The sequence below is a fragment of the Mesitornis unicolor genome, unplaced genomic scaffold (assembly GCF_000695765.1).
Source record: "Mesitornis unicolor isolate BGI_N332 unplaced genomic scaffold, ASM69576v1 scaffold39893, whole genome shotgun sequence".
NCBI lineage: Eukaryota > Metazoa > Chordata > Aves > Mesitornithiformes > Mesitornithidae > Mesitornis > Mesitornis unicolor.
This window is the reverse complement of record NW_010176184.1, coordinates 2701-24065: the sequence shown is the minus strand read 5'-3', so window position 1 is coordinate 24065 and position 21365 is coordinate 2701. Positions and strand designations below refer to the sequence as shown.

Sequence of the window (21365 nt, the reverse complement as noted above, 5' to 3'; positions counted from 1 at the left end):
TGGCCCTTTACAGTGATGGTGAACTGAGGCCCTAAAGATCCCCAGTCTCTCCAGGGACTTATCACCTCTTTAAATAGAGCAAGTTACTGTTTTAGTAGGAAGGAAACAAATTTGTACTTTTGTTTCTCCAGGTTAGGCAAAATCCTGGCTAACCACAAATATGAATGCTCTCCTGTAGTTCATTTAAAGTACAGCAAAGAGTCCTTGTTTGCTGGTTTTTCTCTTGCCAACGCCAAGCAAAACACCAGGGTGCATAGTAGCCACTGGGTAGCAATGAAGACTGAAGTCTTATTACTTGTAGGGCAAGTTCCCCACATTGGAAGGGTACGTGGTTCCCCACACTGGTCTGCATCAGCAATGCTCTGAGTGGTTTTTGAGCAGACGTGTCCAAGTCATGAGTCCTGTGGAGGGCTGGGATGAGGTATCTGCTCATCCCACAGGCTGGAAAAAATGAGCCAATGTGCAAATTGTGATAGGGCAGGAACTTTGGAAGGAGACAGGCCCAAACCTCCCTGCACGGCCTATTGCCTCTCTCAGGAGCTCTAAAGCCTTGTGTCTTTGCTGGGGAAGAAGGGGCACAGCTCAGAAGCTGAGGACATGCAGGGCATCATGAAGTGGCACCATCAGCTGCTGTCCCCTCTTCCCTGTTCTTATTTTGCTCTACCCCACCCACTGCCAGATCTTCATCTGGGGCTGTTGGTACTTACTGCCACACTGTGTTTTGATCCCAGAATCAAATTCTTGCCTAGTGTGAGTGAGTGAGCTCCATTTGCTCCTGTGCTACTGCAGTGCAATGCAGGTGTTAGGCAGCAGTGTCACCTGTGTCACAATTGTGAGGATACGTGATTTGTATCCTCATAGCACAGGGCAGGGAAAGCAGCTGTAGTTGTCAGGAGCTGGTGGAGTTGATGCAAAAAAATACGTGAACTGGAGAAATGTCAGTCAGATGAAAACAAAGAGAAAATCAGTCAGTAAGAATCAGAGCATAACGACAGATCATCCATCATGGGGAGACTAGGTAAGATGGTGGGGAAATATGGGAAGCGTTTCCTAGTTTCATTGATGATCTTAAGGAGCGTACATGGTCAGCCCAGATCAGGTTTGCTAACAACATGAGAAACAAAGGAAAGTCATACAGAAAGGGGAACCCAGGGGGCTGAATCAACTTGCCTATGATCCAGAAAGCTCAGAACTCTGGAAAGCTTGCAGTGAGGACAAAAGTCTACAAAAGCTCTAGAGACTGGAAAAGAAGAACAGAGCTACAGATTTTAAGTCTGAGAAGACGCAAGTGCTGACAGGCATAGATGAGATCCTTGCAGGGCCATAGAGCTGTGAAGAGTGTCAGGTGCTACTCTCAGTAGTGTGCAAATGAATTATCATATAACTCTGTTCTTGTATAGGGATTTCAATTATTCATCTAGAATTCGATGTTTCTAGATAATAATCTAGAAATACTATGCCTGCAATTCTGTTTGCCTGAGGTACAGGGACAGGTGGAAAATGGAGAAAGTCTCTGTAGCTTAATAATGGCAGTGCAAAGACAGTGAACGAATACGGAGGACAAGAGAAGTACCCCCAGAATTGGAGAAAACATCAGAGGAAGCACGAGAAAGGAGTATATTCTAGAAAGAAAAGGTGAGGAACCATCTGAGTAACAGTCCCAACAAACAAAAAAGGAGTTTTTCACGTTCTTATGGTGCAGTAGTGGGAGCTACAGTGGAGAAGGCCATGGCAAGGCAAAGAGGGTGTGCTAAGCAGGTGCACTGGGAATGTATTTAGATAGATAGTGCTCCAAAAGGCAGTCAGAATGGTCCTTAAATGTCTACTGCATACATAGCGAGCCCCAGGCCCCCAATCATCCAGTTTTAAAAACTTGCCAACCTTCTAAACCATGAGCTTGATTTTATGTTCCTGTTCAGCAAAACCCAGGAGTCTCCATGTCTCAGAGCAGACTACTGTCCTGTGAGTATTGGTAAGGAAAGGCAGATGAAGAGAGCTTTAAACTCCAAGGGAGCCTGGAGCAGCTGTAGGGGCTGAACCAATACATGCCCAGAGGAGCAGGCAGCCTCCCCACGGAGCCAGTGCAGCTCAGCAGTCCCACATCCTCCTGTGTTTATTCCAGGTATAGGTGCTTCCTAGCTCTGTTCACCACAAAATGAACACTTTCCATCCCTCTTCCTTCCTTGCTTCCTTCTTTCACAGAATTACTTGCTGCCGATCATGACTTTTGTTTTAATGGCTGCTGTGCCCCAGCTTGGTCAGGACATAGGGTTTTGCCTCCATGTTTACTGCCAAGATTCCTAACCCAAGAAAAGGCCAAGCTGGCCATGTGAGTTGCCACCCGTGGCAGAGTAACACTTATATAAGGATATTCATGGCCAAACATAATCCAGAAGGGGGGTGAACGGTAGAGGGGTAATAGGAGAATAAAATATTATCTCAGTCTACAGTGCTTCTGGGAACTCTACCTCTAGCTGGCAATAGAGTTGCATCACCTTCAGCCACGGGGTATTATTTTGCCATCAGAAATGCTCTGCATTAAATACATGATTTTCCTGGGAGCCTTCTGTACTGACACTGTCCATGGAAATAAGTCTTGATGTAAAGCAACTGCTTATCCACCGCTAGGACTATCAGGTGGCAGGGAGCAGCTGAACATGCCTTTCTCAACATTCACCTCATGCTTGTACGTTATTCAAAGAGGGAAAAAATAGCTTCATCCTCAGGGAGGCTGAAATTGCTACTTTCTTTGCTGTCCTAAGGAAAGTGAGTGCTAAAAACTAGGAAGAAATAGAATAAGGCACCAGGTCAGACATACTGCCTAGCAAGGCCTGGCATAAGGAACTCAACTGACTCTGTCCTCTTAATGCAGGGCAGAGCAGTAAGATAGTGCCCTGCCTGATGGGAGCAGCCTACATTGAAAGTTACTGCTATAGGAGCCCTCAGGCAGAATAGATAAAGGCATGTTTAGCCCAAGCGAAAGAGAAATGGGAAGTTTAAAAATTGCCTTGCAATATTATCTGCTCTGGGGAATAATGTCGAGCATTTGCAGCAAGGCATGAGAAGTTAGAATCTGCATGCTTTATTTCTGTTAGTCTAGTAACTTTTCTGTGCCTCATTTTCCCATTCTGTTCCCCAGTTAAGTAATTTTATTTTAAATCTGCTTTATTTATAGGCACCCCGAGATGTAAATTCATCAGTCCTACTCCACACTGAGGTGTCATATGAAAACAAGTTTTCAATTACCTTGATTTTAATCTTATTAGGTAGATCTCAACTCTGATGTCAGGTAACATCTTGTCCTGCCTTCGTGTTTGGGTTTGAAATACTCCATATGTAGCAGAAACCAGGAAAGATATTCACAATTAAGGTCATCTCAGGTCTGTCACCCATGTACTACACTACTTTTTTAGTACTTTATTCCACCTGGAGAGGTTTTGAGTAGTAGGGATCCCACTACAAGTAACTGTTCCAAAAGCTGATTTCCCAGCTCCTGCCTGTCCTTGCTGGCAGCCCTCTACTGCTGATACCTAAAAAGTGATAAATTCTCAGAGCTCACCAGCTGCTGCCAGACATGGATGCCCTTGCTGCAGTGTCTGCAGAGAAAACACTCTGTAAAACCTGATGCAGACAAGCCTCTCCCTGAGCTTGACAGGGTGAGAGAAATAAATGAGCTACTGACAACACTCTTTTAGGGCTATGCTGACTAAAAATTATCTCTACTTTGTCCTTGATCACATGTAATACTGCAAGCCTTTGTGCCCATGGAGAGCTGAGCTGAACAGGGGGCTCCTTGGGAGTCCCTCAGAACTAGCGCCCTGTGCTTGGACACACAGATAGCTAAGGAGCAAACTGAGCTGCTGTGAGATCTCTGAAAGGTCAGGCCTGGGAAATTTAACCTTCACCTTCTTTCCTGACACCATAATTTCCCCTGAGTCTTCTTCAACCCAAAGTGTTAGAGAAACCAATGACCTCCACCCTGTTTCCAGCACATATAGGTGCTACAGCACAGCTGGTTCTGTGGCTGCAGCTTCTACAAGTGACTCCCAGATCCCAGACCCTTTCCTCTGTTCCTTGGGACATCTTGGGTGAGGTAGACCCCGGCACCAAAGCTGCAATAGCAAGCCCCAGTCCCTGCAGATCTGACTTGACTCTGCTTCTTCCCAAGCTAGAGGAGCTAACCCACTTGGCATTTGCAGGAATGAGATTTCTGGAAGGAGATCCAGCATAGGAAGAGAGCATGGGTGAGTGGCAGGGTGCAGAGGACTTACTGGCCTGCTTGGCTTTCTCTGCATACGTGGTGGTTAGATCTTCATCAACCGGGTGCTCCACTGGCCCCACCATGGGGATGAGATGACGTTCTGCTCGGATAGCCTTGGTGGCATGGGGCAGGAGCATCGCTTCGGGAGAAGGTTCCCGTCCCTCTGTTGACGGTGGCCGCAACTGTCCCTCGGTGTCCGAGAATGGAGTGTCTGCGGGGCTGCCAGGCGGGCAGGCAATCTCCCTCTTGGCCACCCCGACAGAGCTGACCACCTCGGGCGCCCCCGGCGCAGCAGCCTCCAGCATGCTCTCGTAGCCGCTCTGTTCAGACAGAGACACCTCATCCTGAGGTGCGTCTGCCTTGCTGTTGATGCTATCAGGCGGGGAGCGTGGGCTTTTCTTGCGAGCTCGGCGGTGCTTCTCCTGGGCCACGTTGTCGGCATCGCTGTCTGTCTCACCATAGTAGGCCTCGCTGTCCGGCGGGGAGGTGAGGCTGTCCAGGTGCCTCTGTGACCTCCGTGGCTGTGAGGGCTGTGTGGTGGCTGGGGCTCCTGCTGGTTCAGGACTGAGTAGCTGTGCCGGGGGGCTGAGTGGAAATGGTGGGGAGAGCACTCGCTGCCCTGGAGATGGGGAGCGCTGGAGCCGTGGACCGGTCTGGTCACCACCAACTATCCTGTGGGGAGAAGGAAAAGTGGTGAGAGAGGTCTGGTTGGTGGGGCCGAGCTGGAAGGGAACCCCCACATGTGAGAGAGGGTTAAGGGTTGGGCTGGTGTTTCAGGTGTCTTTCTGGCAGTACAGAAGTGCAGACACCAAGGGCAGACTCTTCTCTCACATCAGCTACATGCTCTCATCCTGATTTTCTGCTTTGTGATCTTTGAAAACCAGGTGTTAAGCACTTGAAAACCAGAATGCCCTGAGAGCATAAAAATCTACTGAGCCAGCTTAATCAGCTCCCCAGGCATTTCTCCAGGGGAGGTGAATTCCTGCATAGCAAACACCATTCCCCAGGACCCTGGGACATACCCCTGCAGCCTGCTGCTTGCCACAGTGGGGAGGGGGAAGAGGGGGGGAGAGGGGTGCCTCAGCCATCACACTGCACTCCAGCTGCTCCTGCAGCTGGGACTGCACGGTGGAGCTGTGTCAGCTTTGTGGATCACAGCACCCCCAGACCGCTAGCTCAGAGCAGGCTCCGAACAAAAAAGTGAGTGCTGTTTGTTTGCCCTGACCTCTGCATGGGACTAAATAACAAATACTTAGGAAAAAAAGGCCCAAGGTTTTTTTGGGGGTAGGACTCTGCTATCCTGTGGTAGGAGTCCACCCTGATGCGTGGTCTGCTCCATGTGGGCCTGCTTTGCAACCAGTGCCTGGGTTTTGACAAGCATACTGAAGTCATGCCAGCCAGCCCAATCCATGGTGGCATTCGCCTTTGGCTTAGACATAGTAACTTCTAGCCTGTAAGTCAGATGGAAGGATGACCGGAGTAGGGGCAGGGCAGGCTGGAGCAGTCAGCCCAATCGCTGACTGCCAGGGGAGGGAGAGCTGGCTATGCCGATGGGAAAAGAGCAAGCTCTGTCCTCCCTTTCCTCAAGACTGAGTTTGGATTGCAACGGCAATTTGACTCTAGACCACGCAGATGGGGCAGGGAACTTCTTCATTCCCTTGCCAGAGTCACCAGGGCTTGTTAGAGTCATTAGGGAGCCCTAAGTATTTGCCTTCTGAGCATGCAGACCAGGAAGCCAGGCAAACAGTGTTGCCTCTGTAAAGCTGTGGAATTAATGACTTGGATCCCAATTCTAAACTGTGAAAAATTTACACTTATGTCTAATGCAAACCTTTGTGGAAGCTAAGGGTGGGACAATGACAGTTTGTTAAATAATATTTGCTATTATTAACTCTCACTGGAGAGTAAACTTAAAGCTCTCCAAGCAAAACAGAGCAGTCCTTTCTCTTTACGTACTCGACCAGATAACTGAAAAGCATTACTGCTTGTAAGCCAGTTTTTCTTGTTCTCCACTGTCAGATCACAGTACCTCTCCCTCTCCCTCTCTCTCTTTTCACACATCTTCTGCACGGACAGGAATACACATAAGACCTTGCATACTCCAGAGTCATCCAGCTACCTCTCCTCTCTGAACAAGAATGAGACTGGTGTTTTCTCTGGGAACATAAATATGAAGTGGGAATAGAGATGTGATCAGAAAGCAGTATTTGATGACTTTACCACTACCGCAAGATGAAGCCAACTGGTTATGTTATTTCCAAACCATCCAGTGTTGGCTCCCAGAGGGCTGCAAGAGGCCTCCCTCTGTCACTTTGCTAATTCAAAGTGTGCTGATTTTGGCCCATTGGAATTTGCCCAGGCACCTGTTGGCTGCAGATAGGCTCCACTGGGGTGAGATAAGGCCTTGGCAAGGGACCAGGAGCTATTCTGGACACCCTGTGCAGGGCTCACTCATCCCACTTAATCACAGCTAGGGTATAGGGTGAGCGCATCAGAAGGCACCGGCACTTTCTCTGTCGCCAGTGGGAAGATCCTACATGCTCAGGCTTTCCTTCTCTGAACACTGTTCACCTCTGCCCCTGCTTTACAGATGCCAGCAACCAGCGTGGATCTCCCTCCCCACTGCTCACAGTGCTCTGTCTTCTCAGGGCTGCAGAATATCACATCTCCCAGTCTGTTCTGGCTGCAGTGTGGACTAGCTGGGACCTCACACAGCTTTGCTGCCTTCGTCTTTTTATGATTCGTTTACAGCTCGGGCCTCATCCAGCATGCACTGAGGCACTGGGTTAGCTTTAGCACAGCTAGAACCAGGGATGTTACTGGGATAATTTTTGTGCTTAAATTTGAGCCTGGTCTCCAGTATTCTTCCAGACTAGAGACTTTGCCAGAGATACTTCTTCCAGTAAAAAGATACACTCCTCTTATCTTTGTGGGAGTCAGTTCACATACTCTCGGACTATAATGGCCTGCTGTAGTAAATACTCAGGTAATCTTGTCTTGTCTCAATTATCCAATGTGTAGTCAAATCCATTTCTACAGAAGAGTTATTTACCCAGAATGAACTGGAGTCTCTATTGGTTACTGAGATGAACTGCCCTATAGCATCTGCTTGCTTGGAGCCTAAATTGCTCATTCTTTGCAGCACAGCCGTCACACTGCAACCATTTCCCTCCAGCCTGAGGGGCAGAGAGGTCTGGCGCCAGTTCAGCCCCAGGGCCAGGCACTCTGGAGAGCAGCACAGAGACAGTGCAAAACTTTTGGATGGCCACATGTTAACCATGGGGAAGTCCTCCTAGTACACCTTGCAGTATGGAGAAACCAAGGGCTTCCTGCCTTCTTTCTGCTAGGTGTGGATAGCTGCTGTGCTGGATGCAGCTGCCCCACTGCCGGTACTGTCACAGCGCCAGCACTTGGAGGCAGGTTACCTTTTCACACGGATGTTGAGCGTGCCATTGGAGGAATCGATGATCTGCATGGCAGAAGCATGGGAGAGGCCAGCACAAGACTTCCCATTGATGGACACTAGCACATCATTTTCCCACAGGCCTCCGCGGCACGCTTTGCTCCTCTTTCGGATCTGGAAAAGCAGAAAACAGAGGATAGGTATGAAGGGACGAACAGCAGCTATTGAGTCCAGTTTCTTGTCTCCTGCTGGCCCTCCTATTGCTTTGTCCCTGACAGAATAAAATAAGGCCTAAGACTACTGTGCTGCCAGGGTGGAGGACCAGTCCTCTTGGGTGAGCTCTGGCTGTGCCTTTTGGTCTCTCTACTCCCATTAATTCCAAGAGTCACTCTGCTGAGCATAGGCCTGACCTGATCACCAACCAAATTTGAGTCCTACAGTACAGATGAAAGACTCAAGAACACTTACATGCTCTACTCTTCTTGTTCCCTGTCTCCTAGGTTGCTTAGGGAGTCTGTTTTTCAGAGAGGGAACAGGAACTCTTTACAGACTACCCCTGCACATGGCTGTGTCCTTCTGTATGCCTCTACTGTGCTTCCTTGGTATGATCCTCAACACTCATGCAGAGCTCATACAGGTACCATCCTTGGGAAGGCTGACATCAGGAAGAGATGGGTGGCTCCAAGAGACTTCCTGCTGTCAAGCATTCTTGCTCTGTTGGCTTTGGCCAGTGTATTTCTGGACATCTGCATTAGGCCATCTGGTGTCCTGTTACATAGGTGTAAACTTGGAGTAAATCTTTAGCCTTAACAGGAGCTACACAGGATATGCACTGCTGTATCAGAGAATGGAGTCTGGGTCTGTAGTTCCAGGCTAGTTCCTAGATCTGGCTTCTCATGGCCATCTTACACCAAGAGTTTCCTCTCCCTTTTGTTCCATCATCCCTCAGTTAAACTTCTTGCTGAAACTCCTGACCCAGCCTAGCCCTTCTATTAGGGGAAGCAAGCAAACCAAGTGCCCACTCGGCCCAAAACCACAAAACTGTGGCATATAGGCAAGCAATGGGATAGTCTTGTAGGACAGCTTGGTACACATAATGCTCTCATTTTGCACATAAAAGAATAGCTGGATAAAAACACTAGACCAGGGCAAATCAGGCCCAAGGTAGTAATACACTGGATTTGTAGATGCTTCTAGAATATTTCTTCAGATCTTGCAGTTAGGTGACAGACAAACTAATGCAGAGCTGTTTAACAGACAGTGCAGTGAACAAACTGTGGCAGGTCTCTGCAGAGAGGTAACACACAGCAGGGCACCTTCTCCCATACCTTATATCCTTGCTGCTTGAGCAACCAGACTCAGCTATAAAATCGCACGTGCTACTTCGCCCACACTCCCATGGCAGCCCCAGGCAGGAGAAGTGGATGTGAGAGGATTGCTGCCCAGGCTGTCTGCATCCATGGGGTGCGTGCACCCCCAGGGCTCAGCCCTGCTGGCCCGTGTTGAGCTGACGAGAGCAGCACTCCTCCCAGGTCAGCCTGTCAGCAGGACTGAGAGGCGTTGAGGAGGAAGATGGAAAGAGGAGGGCTATGCTCCAAGTTGTTTGTGTGTTCACTGGCACTTTATCACCCTGTAGCCTCTCCAGCTTGACCCCAAATTTTGCCTGCATGCTTAAAATAGGGACTGGCTCATCCCAGCTGCCACATCCATCAGCCTCTGTCATCTTAGTCCTTTATCTCCCTCCTTGTTAATAAAAGTCTGGAATGAGAATGTGGGGGTCTGTAATGAACTGCAGCTGAAGAACCACTTTTCTGCTGTTTCAGTATAAATGCTGCTTCCTGATATTCCCTCTAGGTACTGAGAAGAGATAGTAGATACATTTTCCAGTGCTGCCTACCGACACAGCAGCTAATGCAGAGAGTTGGAAAGTTGAAGGGAGGTTAGGAGGAGGGTCTCCTTCTCATATTCCCCAAAAGGCCAACTGCTGCTCCATGGCCAAGTGCTTGGTGCTCAGCAGTAGATGGGAACACACTTGCTGAGTATCTCTCCCAGTTATGGAGCAAGGGGACTGGGGGTTAAAGGCTGTCAGCAGGTGCTCAGAGCATTCCTCACATCCCATCATACTCCTCCATGTCACTTAAACCAACTGGATGTGGGCTGGTGACCACCCAGGGAAGAGCCAGTAAGCTTCCTGCAATCCTCTGGTCACACAGTCCTGCAGCACATTGCAGGCAAGTGTTTGGGATTCCCAGGCAGGGAAGGTCAGGCTGCACTCACAACACTGCCTTCTGCAGGCACCTTTAGATCAGAGTAGGCCGGTGGGACACAAGCTGCCCCACGCAGGCTGAGCAACATGAGCAGGCAATGCATTTGTTCTGCGGTTAGTAAAGGTGCTGGGTTTGGCTTGGTCTGTGCTCAGATTTTATCAGGGTGACAGAAGGCCCGCACACTAGAGCAACTATAATTACTTCAGTGATGTTGCAGAAGCCTGCAAACTAGTTCCACAATCCAGGAGGGGACTTCTCCCTGTCTCCATTCCTCTTTGGGAAAACACGAGCAAGTCTCTTCCAGCACAGGAAGAGACCTACAGAATCTGAAAATATCACATAAATGTTCCTGCCTGTCAGTCGCTCACAGGTTTATAAATCCCTCCCTGGAGGTTCATGAATCCACTTCCCAGGGCAGAAGGAAACAAACTATTCACAGCTTCATTTTCACGACAAACCCCTGCCCTACTGCATTGGTCAGGAAGGAAAGCAAAGGAGTTAAAGACAGAGGAGGACTGTGCTGGGAGGGAAGGAAGAAAGCACGTCATACAGAAAGGACAGAACTTAATCCATAACCATGTCAGCAGAGTGCTGTGTCCCTGAGGCTGGAGAGCCTCTGGACAGAGACCAGCACAAGCCTGCCAGGTTTTATATGACTGCCAGCACGGTGCTGTGGAGACAGTCTGCACTTCTCACTCGCAGGGAGGGCAGCACTGAGCCTGTGAGGCCCCAGGCCAGGGCTGCCCACCCTGAAGGTCAGGCTGCCCTCAGGCTCAGCCACTTGCTCCCCATGTCCAAAAGATGCCCCCTCCTGGGCACCCAGCGAGCCTCACAAAGCATCACTAACAGAGAGCTTCTGCTTAGGCTGCAGACAGATTGGAAGGTGTCTCCCAGCAGAGCAGCTGTTCTGAAGAGATGGGAAAGGATGGGAAAAACAGAATTTCACGAAGAAATCCCCTCTGTTTTCTGTAGCAGATCCCGGCAGAGCTCTCTTGTGTGCATGAGAGGCAGCACTGAGGGACTTTGACAAGTGGTCAGGGGTAGCCCCACACCTGGCCCTGGAGGCTTGCACTGTCTGACCTCCTAGCACATACTGCAAGGATCCACCTCTCCTTTTGTGGGAGGAACCCCACAGACTCTGAGGCTCTCGTAACTAACTGCCTGTTACACTTTCCACTCCATGCCTGGGTGGACAGTCTCCCCCATGGCATACCTTGGCTCACATGGGAGAAATGTCCTCTTTAGATCTTAGCTGGGTTTAGGGAATCCCAATTTCAGGGTCTTACTGATTTGTGCTACTGGAAATACAAATCAGTGTGGAAAACGGGAACTATAAAGTAATGAAACACATTTACTTAGAAGATTGTCCATCTCACTGCCCTCTCAGCAGGACTTCTGCTGTGACAAAAGAGCTCTTGTCAGAGAGGTCTGGATGTCTGCAGCACCTGGGTAGATGAACACACACGTGCATGTTTTCTTCCGTTATTTTGCCCCCTTCCTCTCACTGATCATATTGGATCAGACAGGAGGGAAGCGACAGAAGCAGCTGAGGGGAACAAAAGAAAAGAATGAAGGCAACAAATGAGGAAGAAAGGAAGAAGAAAAGGTGTTGAAGGGAAGGCCAGTGCTAGGAGAGGCCAGGAAGGCCAGGGCTGGGATCAGGCTTAACAGTACAGTACAAGTTTCTTTGTACAGCCCTGGGGAGACAAAAGGACATGCTGATTATTGGACGTGTCTCGGGGGAATTCGGCCTAGCTTTCGGGAACAGAATGCAAGAGAGGAGGGGGTCAGATGCAACTTGGCAGCATCTGTCCTTCAGTAGGGACTATATTTAGATAGTGGTATGTGGGGGGTGAACACATAGTGGGATGCCAAGAATAGAGTAATCTTGATAGCAACTCGCTGGCTTCACTTCTTGGCTAAGTACAGCCCAGGGAACCAGTCTTGAAACTTTGCAACCACCCTCCCTGCTGGCCAGCACCGCTTCTTCACAAGAAAGGAAATATGATGCAGGTAGCCAGAAGTGGTTTGCAGTGCCTTCAGGAATAAGATGGCTCATGCTGTCTTCCCCCGTGCCTCCCCAAGACATCTCCCACCTTCTCTCATAGGGAGAGCTCAGTGTATAAGGTAGAAAGACAAATTACATTATCAGTCTTCCTCTAATCTCCTAAAATCTTTCCAGCAGCAACCTAGCAAACTCAGGAAAAGTCAGAGTCATATACTGAATACAATCCATCTTTCCTCCCAATGCTCCTTCCACTCTCTGATTGCATTTCTCATTACACAGCTGCCTCCCTTTCCTAAGCAGCTACAATGCCATGGGATCCAACACTCCATAACAACCTGGCAGTTTTTAAATTTCATTCCCAGGCTTATGTAAATGTAGTCCTGTCACAGGGTTCCCACGGAGAGGTAAGAACTGCCTTGTTGTAGTATCAAGTATTACCGAAAGGGAACAAACTCAGGCAGAAGCTAACCAGTATTTGGGTCTGCTTCTCCCAGAACTGCCTGCGCAGCCAAGCCACAGACGCAGTAGTTGCTAGGTGTAAGAGCAGAAACAAACACCCTCCGTCTCTTCTTTCTGAACATTTGTGTTGACATAATTTTGGTTACTGGAAGTTTGGTTTTCCTCCAAGGCCAGGGCCTAATCTTTACTTGTGTAAGGTAGGATACCCCTGTGGCTAAAGCACTAGAGTGGGATTGAGGAGACCTGCATGTTTTTTTGTGTGACCTTGGAGAAAACACTTGGACTGAAAGCCATAAATGACAGGAGCCTGGAAATGGGGATGTTTTTCAACAGTCGGATGCTCCAGCTCTTAAATTTTCTTTGTCTCAGCTGCCCACCTGAACACAGAGATTTAGTAAGATACTTTTTCTATGCCTTATCTGTACATATGTGAATAACATCACAGCTTCATGGCAATGCCATATTTCTACTGGAAGCTATTTTACAGGAGAATATTAACTCTAATCCATTATAAATACACTAACCATTACAATTACACTTCTCTATTTAGTTCCAACAACTTCCTGATCAAACAACGCATTCCCATTTAAGAGGTGACACTAGATGACTTGCCTCTTGGTAAAGTAGGTTCAGTGTCTCCGCAGACCTACTTCACAGGTCACCCACAGTGAAGCATAATTAAGGAGTCTTTATATAGAGAAAGAAGGGAGAGAACATGATGAATGTTGCAAGGGACAGTGCTGAAAAGGGGTATGAGTGGCAGGACAAACTTTGGGTGCCTTCTGGTCAAGGGGTTTAGAGATGAAACTTGGTAGTGGCAGAGGATGCTGGTGCTGGCCAATCAATTAAGTGCATACAAGACTACTGTAATACGTTACTGCCTAGGGTGTACTGGTGAGGGTGACATTGCTATCCCAGTGTGGGAAAGAACAACTTCTTCTGTGCCCTAGACCTAATTCTGATTTGTACCAGGGGTACATGCTGATAAAAAACAGATGCAAGCAATCAGGGATTGTTAGTTTTCTCTCTGTGTTGAAACAAAGTGCCTTAAAAAGAGCATTTTGTCATGATAATACAAGGAGAAAAGAAAAACCACAGACTATCCACCTTCCTTGCCTAAGCAAAAAGTTTAGCGCAGAACTTGTTGCTGGGAACAAGGATCTAGCTAGAGTTGGCTGCAGGTAGATAAAAAGAGGTTTTATCTCCATAGCCTTTTGTTACTTGATGGGAGATTAGCTGAAAAGTGACTGAAGTGTAATACCAATGACAAGGAATAATGCCACATGTACTAGAATAGATACTTGATAAACATTTTACTCTCAACATAGTAAACAGCAGGATATCAAGGGTTTTTTATATGAAGGAAGGATTCGGAAGGAACAGGTATGTTTGTCAAAAAGCAGGAGTCCCAGTGGCCACATTTAGCTGCTGGGACAAAAGGAATTGAGTGTTCAGAAGAAATATGCTTATAGATGTCCCATGTAGGTCCTTTTCTAGAGGCTTAGCTTTGCTCCTTTTGACATAAAAGATTTTAGGATCAAAATCTAAGGGAATTAAGAGCTCATAAGCAAATCTAGCCACCAGTATGTCTCTTTACAGGGACAGGCACTAAACTGGGATAGAAGGAGTGAGAGAGCCTTGAATGCAGGGCAGAATCATCCAGAGACGTGGCTTCAGTCCTCCAGAACAAGGTGGTGTCAGCCTTAGCACTGCATGCTGGCACTGTGCTCTGAAGGGCAGTGAGGATATGCAAGATCTGAACAAATCTCTTACTCAGACCTGAGGACTCTTTTTGACTGCTACCAATTGTTGAACACCACCAGTTGTAAGTATAATATGCCTCCACAGTATTTATGCCGAGCAAGGGCAAACTAGAAGATATACCTACTATTATTTTGATAGAATAAGGATACAATCCAAGACAAAAACCCCACTTCTGTTTGCAAAAAGGTATTGTACACAGCATTCAACATATTTGCAAGTGTGGGTTACTGTACTAGCACTAAGAGAGACCCTAAGAGAGTCTCTCAGCAATGGTCTGAGGAGGATAAGCACCACCATTCTGCAGCAGCAAGGATTTCAGGGGAACTTTGGAACAGAGACCTTCCTGTGCCTTGCAGCACCTTTGTAGGCATCTTGTAGGTATGAACATCCAGGAAAAAACAGGCTCAGACTTCACAGATGTATTCAGTATTGTACTCACTAGGAAGCAGCACGTAGCAAGTTGAGTAATGCCAGCAAATGAACCTGGGCTCTGGACCGCAATTGCCTGTAGCATTGAACTGTTGAAATTATCCTTGGCACATCTTTGGTTCAGGCCAGCTAATGCTCTCCAGAGCAGTTCCCAGGCACAGTTTGTAACCCAGAACAGACCATTCTACCTGTGGGCAGCTTGCATGTGGCTGTCTTGTTTGGGAGATCAGAAGAGGTTAATTGCTGGGCTTTGTTCCACTCTGCAGCAGCTGGCATCAGTGCCAGAGAGTGGTCCCAGGTCCATTTAATGTACCAAGTATAGATGTAGCTTGTATGGTTTCACAACTGCTGATAGTCATCTGCCAAGAGATTCTTCCAGGACTCCTGCCTGCTCATGGGCAAATAGGATGTAAAGATGAAACTGCTCAGACTCTTCACCTCTGCAAGGAGGAGAGGGAAAGCTTTTCTAGCAGTGTCTTTCAAACAGAGGTCTTAGACAACTTGTAGAAGCAAAACGCATGGGGCAGCACAGCTGTGGCCAGATGGCAGAGGAGAATCCATTCAGGACAGTAACGTGTGAGGGGCCAGGAGCTGACATCACACTTTGTCATAGGCGTAATTGCCTCATGACCTTGTGACAGAAGGCAGGAAGTGAAAAAAAGAACAAACACAGAGTGTTTATTCACAGAGCACCCCCAGCTTGAGCAGTGAAAAAGGAATAGTTTAACAAACGGTTAAAGATTATCTGAGAGTAAACAGAGAGTATAAATCAAGATTCTAATAGAGGGAATGGCATAACCACTGATCCAGGCCATCCACACAGTCTGCTCTCTGTACTTGCTTTGAGAGGGAGTTCCTGTGCAAGGCTACTTCCCTTGCAGGTAGCTCCAAGCACTGGTGAGGCACAAGAAATTGTGAACTAAATCATTAGCTGATACAATCAGCAATGGTGAGTTGCAACCACGATAATATGGTTTTCTGTTTAGGCTGCCTTCTTATCATTGTCCTGGAGATCTCATCCTCCCATCTCTGCTGGGAAGGAAAGGCAGAGCTCCTCTTCCAAGCTCTGCACCTTGCTCACTGCTGTGCAGAGCTTGCAGCTTCTTGGCCAGACAGCAGCCCCGGAGGCCCCCACATTCTCCTGGCTCGTCATGACTAGGAAAGTTCCACCAGCACCGTGGCCTGCGTTCCCTCGCTGTCAGTCAAGGGTGGCACCTGCCGAAGTGCCGACAGGCCATAAAACATGTTCAGGAGCACTCCCAAAGCTGCTTGAAGCACTCCTTTCACAGGACAGGCAGACATATTCAGCCCTCCAAAACCAGCATTAGTGACTGCTATACTAGACTGCCAGCAGTGCTTTTTTAGGTGTGACAGTAAACATCTGTGAAAACAGATAAAGAAAAGCCTGCCCACTGAAAAGGAGAGATGAAGAGAAGGTGTTTGCAGATCTGGAAGCCATCAGACCTATTTGGGTTAAAGCTGGCACCTCTAGCAGGAATAATGTCACATGAGCAAAGGTGAATGGGACAGAGTTGCCAGGCTGTGGGTCACAGGGACCAGCAGCATGGCACACAGGCAGCAAGGATATCTGCTAGAGGAGACAGTAGAAACAGTGAATTGTCAGCAGAGACACATACAGGATAAAGTGGGGATACGTGAGAGAGAGGTAAAAAGGAGAATGTGATGAACTGCTCTTAAACAACAAAACAATTGTTGGTTTTAGAAGCTCTATAATCCTGTGTCACTGCTTCCTCTAACAGTTCACTCCATTGCTGCAGAGTATTTGAACAGAACAGGGACCTGAAAGGAGCCTCTTGAGCTACCAGAGCCAATCCCCCGTTGTTTCAGATGCCATAGTGTTTACTCCACTTTATAAGCCGATTGTAAAAGGCTTTCAGTTCTTTTTCTAGATTGTAAAATTGTTGCTGAACCTCTCTGGTTGTCGTTTTGTGCACATTTGATCAGTGACAATGCTGTCCTATATTTGAACAGTGCTGCTGGTATTTGCCCAACATCTATTTGTAGACAGCAATCATATCTTTCGACCTTTTGCTAGATGGAAGAAGCCACCTCTCCTCCTCTTCTTTTCTATAGTTGCTCTACATTACATTGATTCTTCTTGAAAGTGGCTGGCTCCATACGTGTTATATTTCCAGTGAATTCCCACTTGTGCATTAGACGTTAACGTCAATGCCTTCCTATCTCAGTTAGGTAGGGCTACCCAAGGCTCATTTGTTTATGTTTGCCATTCTTTTTTCAGAGGTGTTGCTGCTGGCTCATTATCCTCCTATGATGCACTAATACACACAGGTCTTTCTCCTCTACTATCAGTACCAGCTGGAAAGCCTCGAGTTTCCACTTATTTCTTCAGTATTCTTACTCATGCACCATGTGCTGGAGGTACAAGTGCCTGCCTTGCTTTGCACAGTGAGTAACTGGGTTTCCCTCTCATGGAATAAATCTTGTCTTGTAGCAGGATCCCTAAAGGCAGGTTTGCCTGCACTTGCACCATCTTAAAGCTGCCCCGTTCATCTTTGTAAATGTTATTTCCCTAATATAGTTCCATGTTATGTTTCTACTTTGGTAGATTATGGGCTTAATGCTTATGTCCTATCTTACGACTTCTCTCAGACTAGCTATTTTACATTTGGTTTAGTTTCAAATGGATTTGATGCACATATCCTTATTGCTAAGAAATCCTCCAGGAATCCGATGGTATTGTTCTCCCTTACTCTCTTTTTGGAATGGATGACCCTTCTCATCATGTACAGCTTCTCCTTGCAAGGAATGCTCTACATGTCAGGACCATGTACATTTTCCTCAGCCTTTCTGAAATAAAAATCTTGCCATTTATGGATCCTTTTTGTTTCTTGCTTCTATGCTTCTTTTCTTTCTTTTCTGATGACTATTTCAGTCAAAGATTTGTTGTGTTGTGTTGCTGTGTGTACCATAGCTACTGAGCTATACCAAATCATCTTTATTTTGGTAAGAGGTAGTGTAAAATCGCACTATATTTCATCAGCCTCACTAGGTAAGATTTAAAAGATTCACTAGGAATCACAATAAGCCAATTATGAATGCACCGTAGTTCAGCTGGTTTCACTTAAAAGGACATTGCTGTAACTAAGAAAAAAATGAGGATTTTCCTTTCCTTTTTGGGTTCTTTACTCTTTTTCGCCCCCTCAATTTGTTTTGCTAGTTCTCCATATTCCAATCCTTCCTATTTTCTGCAGAATTATTCATGTCCTCTGTTGATGTTTGATCTCGCTGCGTCTGCCTGCTGAGCATATCAATGTCTGCTGCTCTTTCAGCTTACGCACTACTGAGTTGATATTTTAATACAACTCTAATTTAATAATCATCTACTCTTTCTCATTGAGGGCTCCCCAGACACTAACCAATTTTCTTTTGCTTCTTTCGTCTCACCTTCCACTCTTACAGCATATTTTTATGGGACTGAATTGTTATGATACCCCTTTCATACACACATTGGTATGGTATCCTTCATATACACATCAGACATTCCAGACACTGCAAATGATTGTTTGAGTGGAACAAAATAGTCAGTATGTGCTCTTGTAGGCAAGTTTAAGATGAAAGGAATAGACATCTGCAGTTACAGATCTGGAACCATGCATTTCAGTCTTGCTTGTACTAAGTTTGAGCTTTTTCCTCAATACCCACTGGGCACTGCTGGAAGAAGCAATCTGTGATTCCCTGATCCTGAGGCAGGCAGAGCTGGTTTGGCTCCATAAGGTTACTGGAACACAAGGCTAGTTATGTACGATCCAAGAGGCTGTCCACAAGGTATATAATTGCAGCATCTTGCTCTAGGCATGTCCCTGAACCCATAATCCACAGAGAGTCGGATGGCACAGCAGCTCTGTGGCAACTGGATCCAGCATGTGAAGGTCCATCTGCTTTTCTGGCCCTTTGTGTTGGCTGAACTGAGGTTTAGAATTGACCCCTTGCTCAGTCAAATGGTTTAAACTATGGCTTTGCATCCTTTGAGTCTGTTGAAAAACGTGCTCATACCCCACTTCCAACATGTTCACTTACTTTATTTAGTTGCAGCCAGTTGAGTACTTTGCACTAGAAAGGACAGTTTAAAAGGCATATGCTTACTGTACATTCTGAGTTAGCTGCAACTTGAAAAAAGCCGATAATTTCAGCCATCACTGTGAACAGCTTATGACAGAGCAATCAAGTAGAGGCCCACCAATCTATATGAAGAGGATAGAGAATAATGCTGAAAACATTCTAGTATTATTAAATACCACCTTATCTCAAAAACAAAAAAAGCAGCATACAGCAGACCCAGAGAATTTTCAGAAGAAAAAGATCCAAATAACAATTAGTGATTGATTTTATCATAATCTCCATATAGAGAAATAAAAAGATTATGATGATATAAACTTTAGAAAGAAGAAAGGCAAGAAGACCTGTGACTGTGTAAATGGATCATGTATGATGATGAATTATGCAGGGCTTTGTAATACAACAAGAGCGACTCAAACAGGAAATCCCAGTTTGTGCAACACTGAGTCTTTGGAATGCCTGGCTGCTTGATGTTATCACATCTTCATTAGGAAACCATGTAAGAATTAGTCAGACAAGTAAAGCACTACCTGTTCACAAATTACGTTTTGTTTATGTGTAGGGTAAAACACCAGGACTCTCAATTCTATTTTACTTCATAGGGCACGCTGATAATTAGCTAGGGTGAAAGAATTTTCCTCCACATTGCATTATCAGAAAATGAGATGCGTTTATAAAGTTTACAGCTTCTTCCGAAACGCTTGCAGGAAAAGCAGCAGAAATGGGAAGCAGGAGATGGAGTGACCATTAACTTAGTCTGGTCTAGCAATTCCAACATCTCTATATAACTACAATCTATATAATTTATATATAACTTAATTATACTTGATTCATTTCCACTTACTAGGTCCATATTAGCTTTTTGTCACTGTTTTTCATCCAGAAAGGTATGTAGAAACGATTTGACTCGGCATCCAAGGGTAAGTATCTTTCCTTACTGATACTACTATGACTTTTCTAGTCTAGAAGTTGAAATTGCCTACTATGACAGCACTGGAATCCCCCGAGACACCAACTGTATCCACTGAAGTATCTCCTGGCACCTATTGGATATTCATGCCTGTATCTCCTATCACATTTTCTCCATATTCATCCACGTTCCAGTTCTGTCCTTTCCCATTCTGTCCAAATAGGTTTTCCTGTAAGAACCAACACGCTAATATTTCTGTTCTGTTAAGTTTTCCTGGCCTCATATGAACACTCCTCTTTCTCCCCAAGCATCCTTTCTTTGACAGAATTCAGCTTACTAATAGACCCTCTCATTTATCTAATCTGTGTTTCCATACACGCACAACACATTCTTCGCTGTACTAATGAACATCATGTTGTTATTTGACCTTACCTCTCCTGGGCAGGCTCAATCTTAGCGACACCTCCCTCTGACCACACTTCCCAGTGCTGCCCAATGGCACTGATATCCTGGATGGAGGCCGAACAGAGCGAATTGCTCATCCACGAGCCCCAGCTCTAACAAGCCAATAGAGAAACACACAGTACTGCCCTGTTTTTCTATGCTCTATCATATGGCCACAATCCCCAGTCAGGGTTCTTTAGTGGCCACTCCCATCTTTGGCTCCTAAAATACCCAAATGGACAGTGCTAATGATGTTAAGAGTTTTGGAAGATGCTTTGCAGACAGCATTTTGGCCCAGACTTCATCCTGCTTGTGCTGATAGCAGAATCCTAACTGCAGAAGAATGATGAGTTGATCTTTCAACTCAAAGAGCTGAAAACTGAGATTCAAACTTCTACTCTCCGCATGGCAAGAGGACAATTAGGTTACTCCTTGACTCCTGGGGGTTTATTCTCTTCTAAGCAGTTTATATTCAGATAGGATCTTACTGGGTTCCCAGTAAGGCTCCATAAATCCTTTATTTGGAGACTGTTTAAATGATGTTGCCTTTAGAAACAGTAAGTATGTATGGACACCTGGATGCCATTATATTCTGGAGAATAATAGCCCAAAATTATAATTATAAAACCCATGTCCTGTTTGAAGAATGATTTATACTTTGAGCCTCAAATGGATTTGTAGAAATTATATTTTCCATTATTATTTTAATGCAATATCCAAGTACTGCAAAATATACATATAAATATTGATAGATTCAAGATATGACACCCAGTTCTAGGTGAGAGCCAGTACTAGTTAATACCTTTCTGAAAGTGCTACTAATCCTTGAGCAATATTCCAGACTCCTTAAGGTACAACTTAGCCTGGGTAATGGCTACTTCTTGCCACTGTTCAATGCTGAGTAATCTTTATAAGACACTCAGTATCTCCTCCTTCTTCACTCCCAGTTTCTTGTCTATTGAGGGAAAAACAAGAGTCAAAATAATCCTAGACCCTAAAGAGTTTACATGGCCACTGAAAATCCTATTTTCCTAACAACCACTGATGCCAGACACCTGTTTCAAGGATATCTGTTCTTTCTTTTCAGCACCTGAAGCTCTGTGAATATGCAAAAAAGTTGTTTTCCTGGAGAAAAAGAATATTTCTCTATGTAAGAAACATCCACTTCAGGGGCAAGCTATGGGATTCCAAACCATTTGGCAGAAGTTACAAACACTCCTTGACCTGGGGTGAGCCAAATGACACAGAACGTTTCATTCTAAAATTTTCTGTCAGAAGCACACTCTGCTTAAGGAAACGGAAGGAGGTGGGCATAGAATTTT

General features: G+C 46.1%; 1 protein-coding gene across 1 annotated transcript in view; it reads right to left on the bottom strand.

The window, feature by feature from the left end:
• Positions 1-4271: 4271 nt before the first annotated feature.
• LOC104538460 (synaptopodin 2-like protein) overlaps positions 4272-21365 on the bottom strand; it is a gene marked incomplete at its 3' end in the record, with an annotated part of 18199 nt that continues 1105 nt past the window's right edge. The window contains exons 2-3 of the mRNA XM_010181672.1: positions 7687-7838; positions 4272-4933 (exon numbers count right to left, since the gene is read on the bottom strand). Coding sequence (XP_010179974.1) covers positions 4272-4933; positions 7687-7838 — 814 coding nt within the window. The remainder of the gene's footprint in view (positions 4934-7686; positions 7839-21365) is intronic.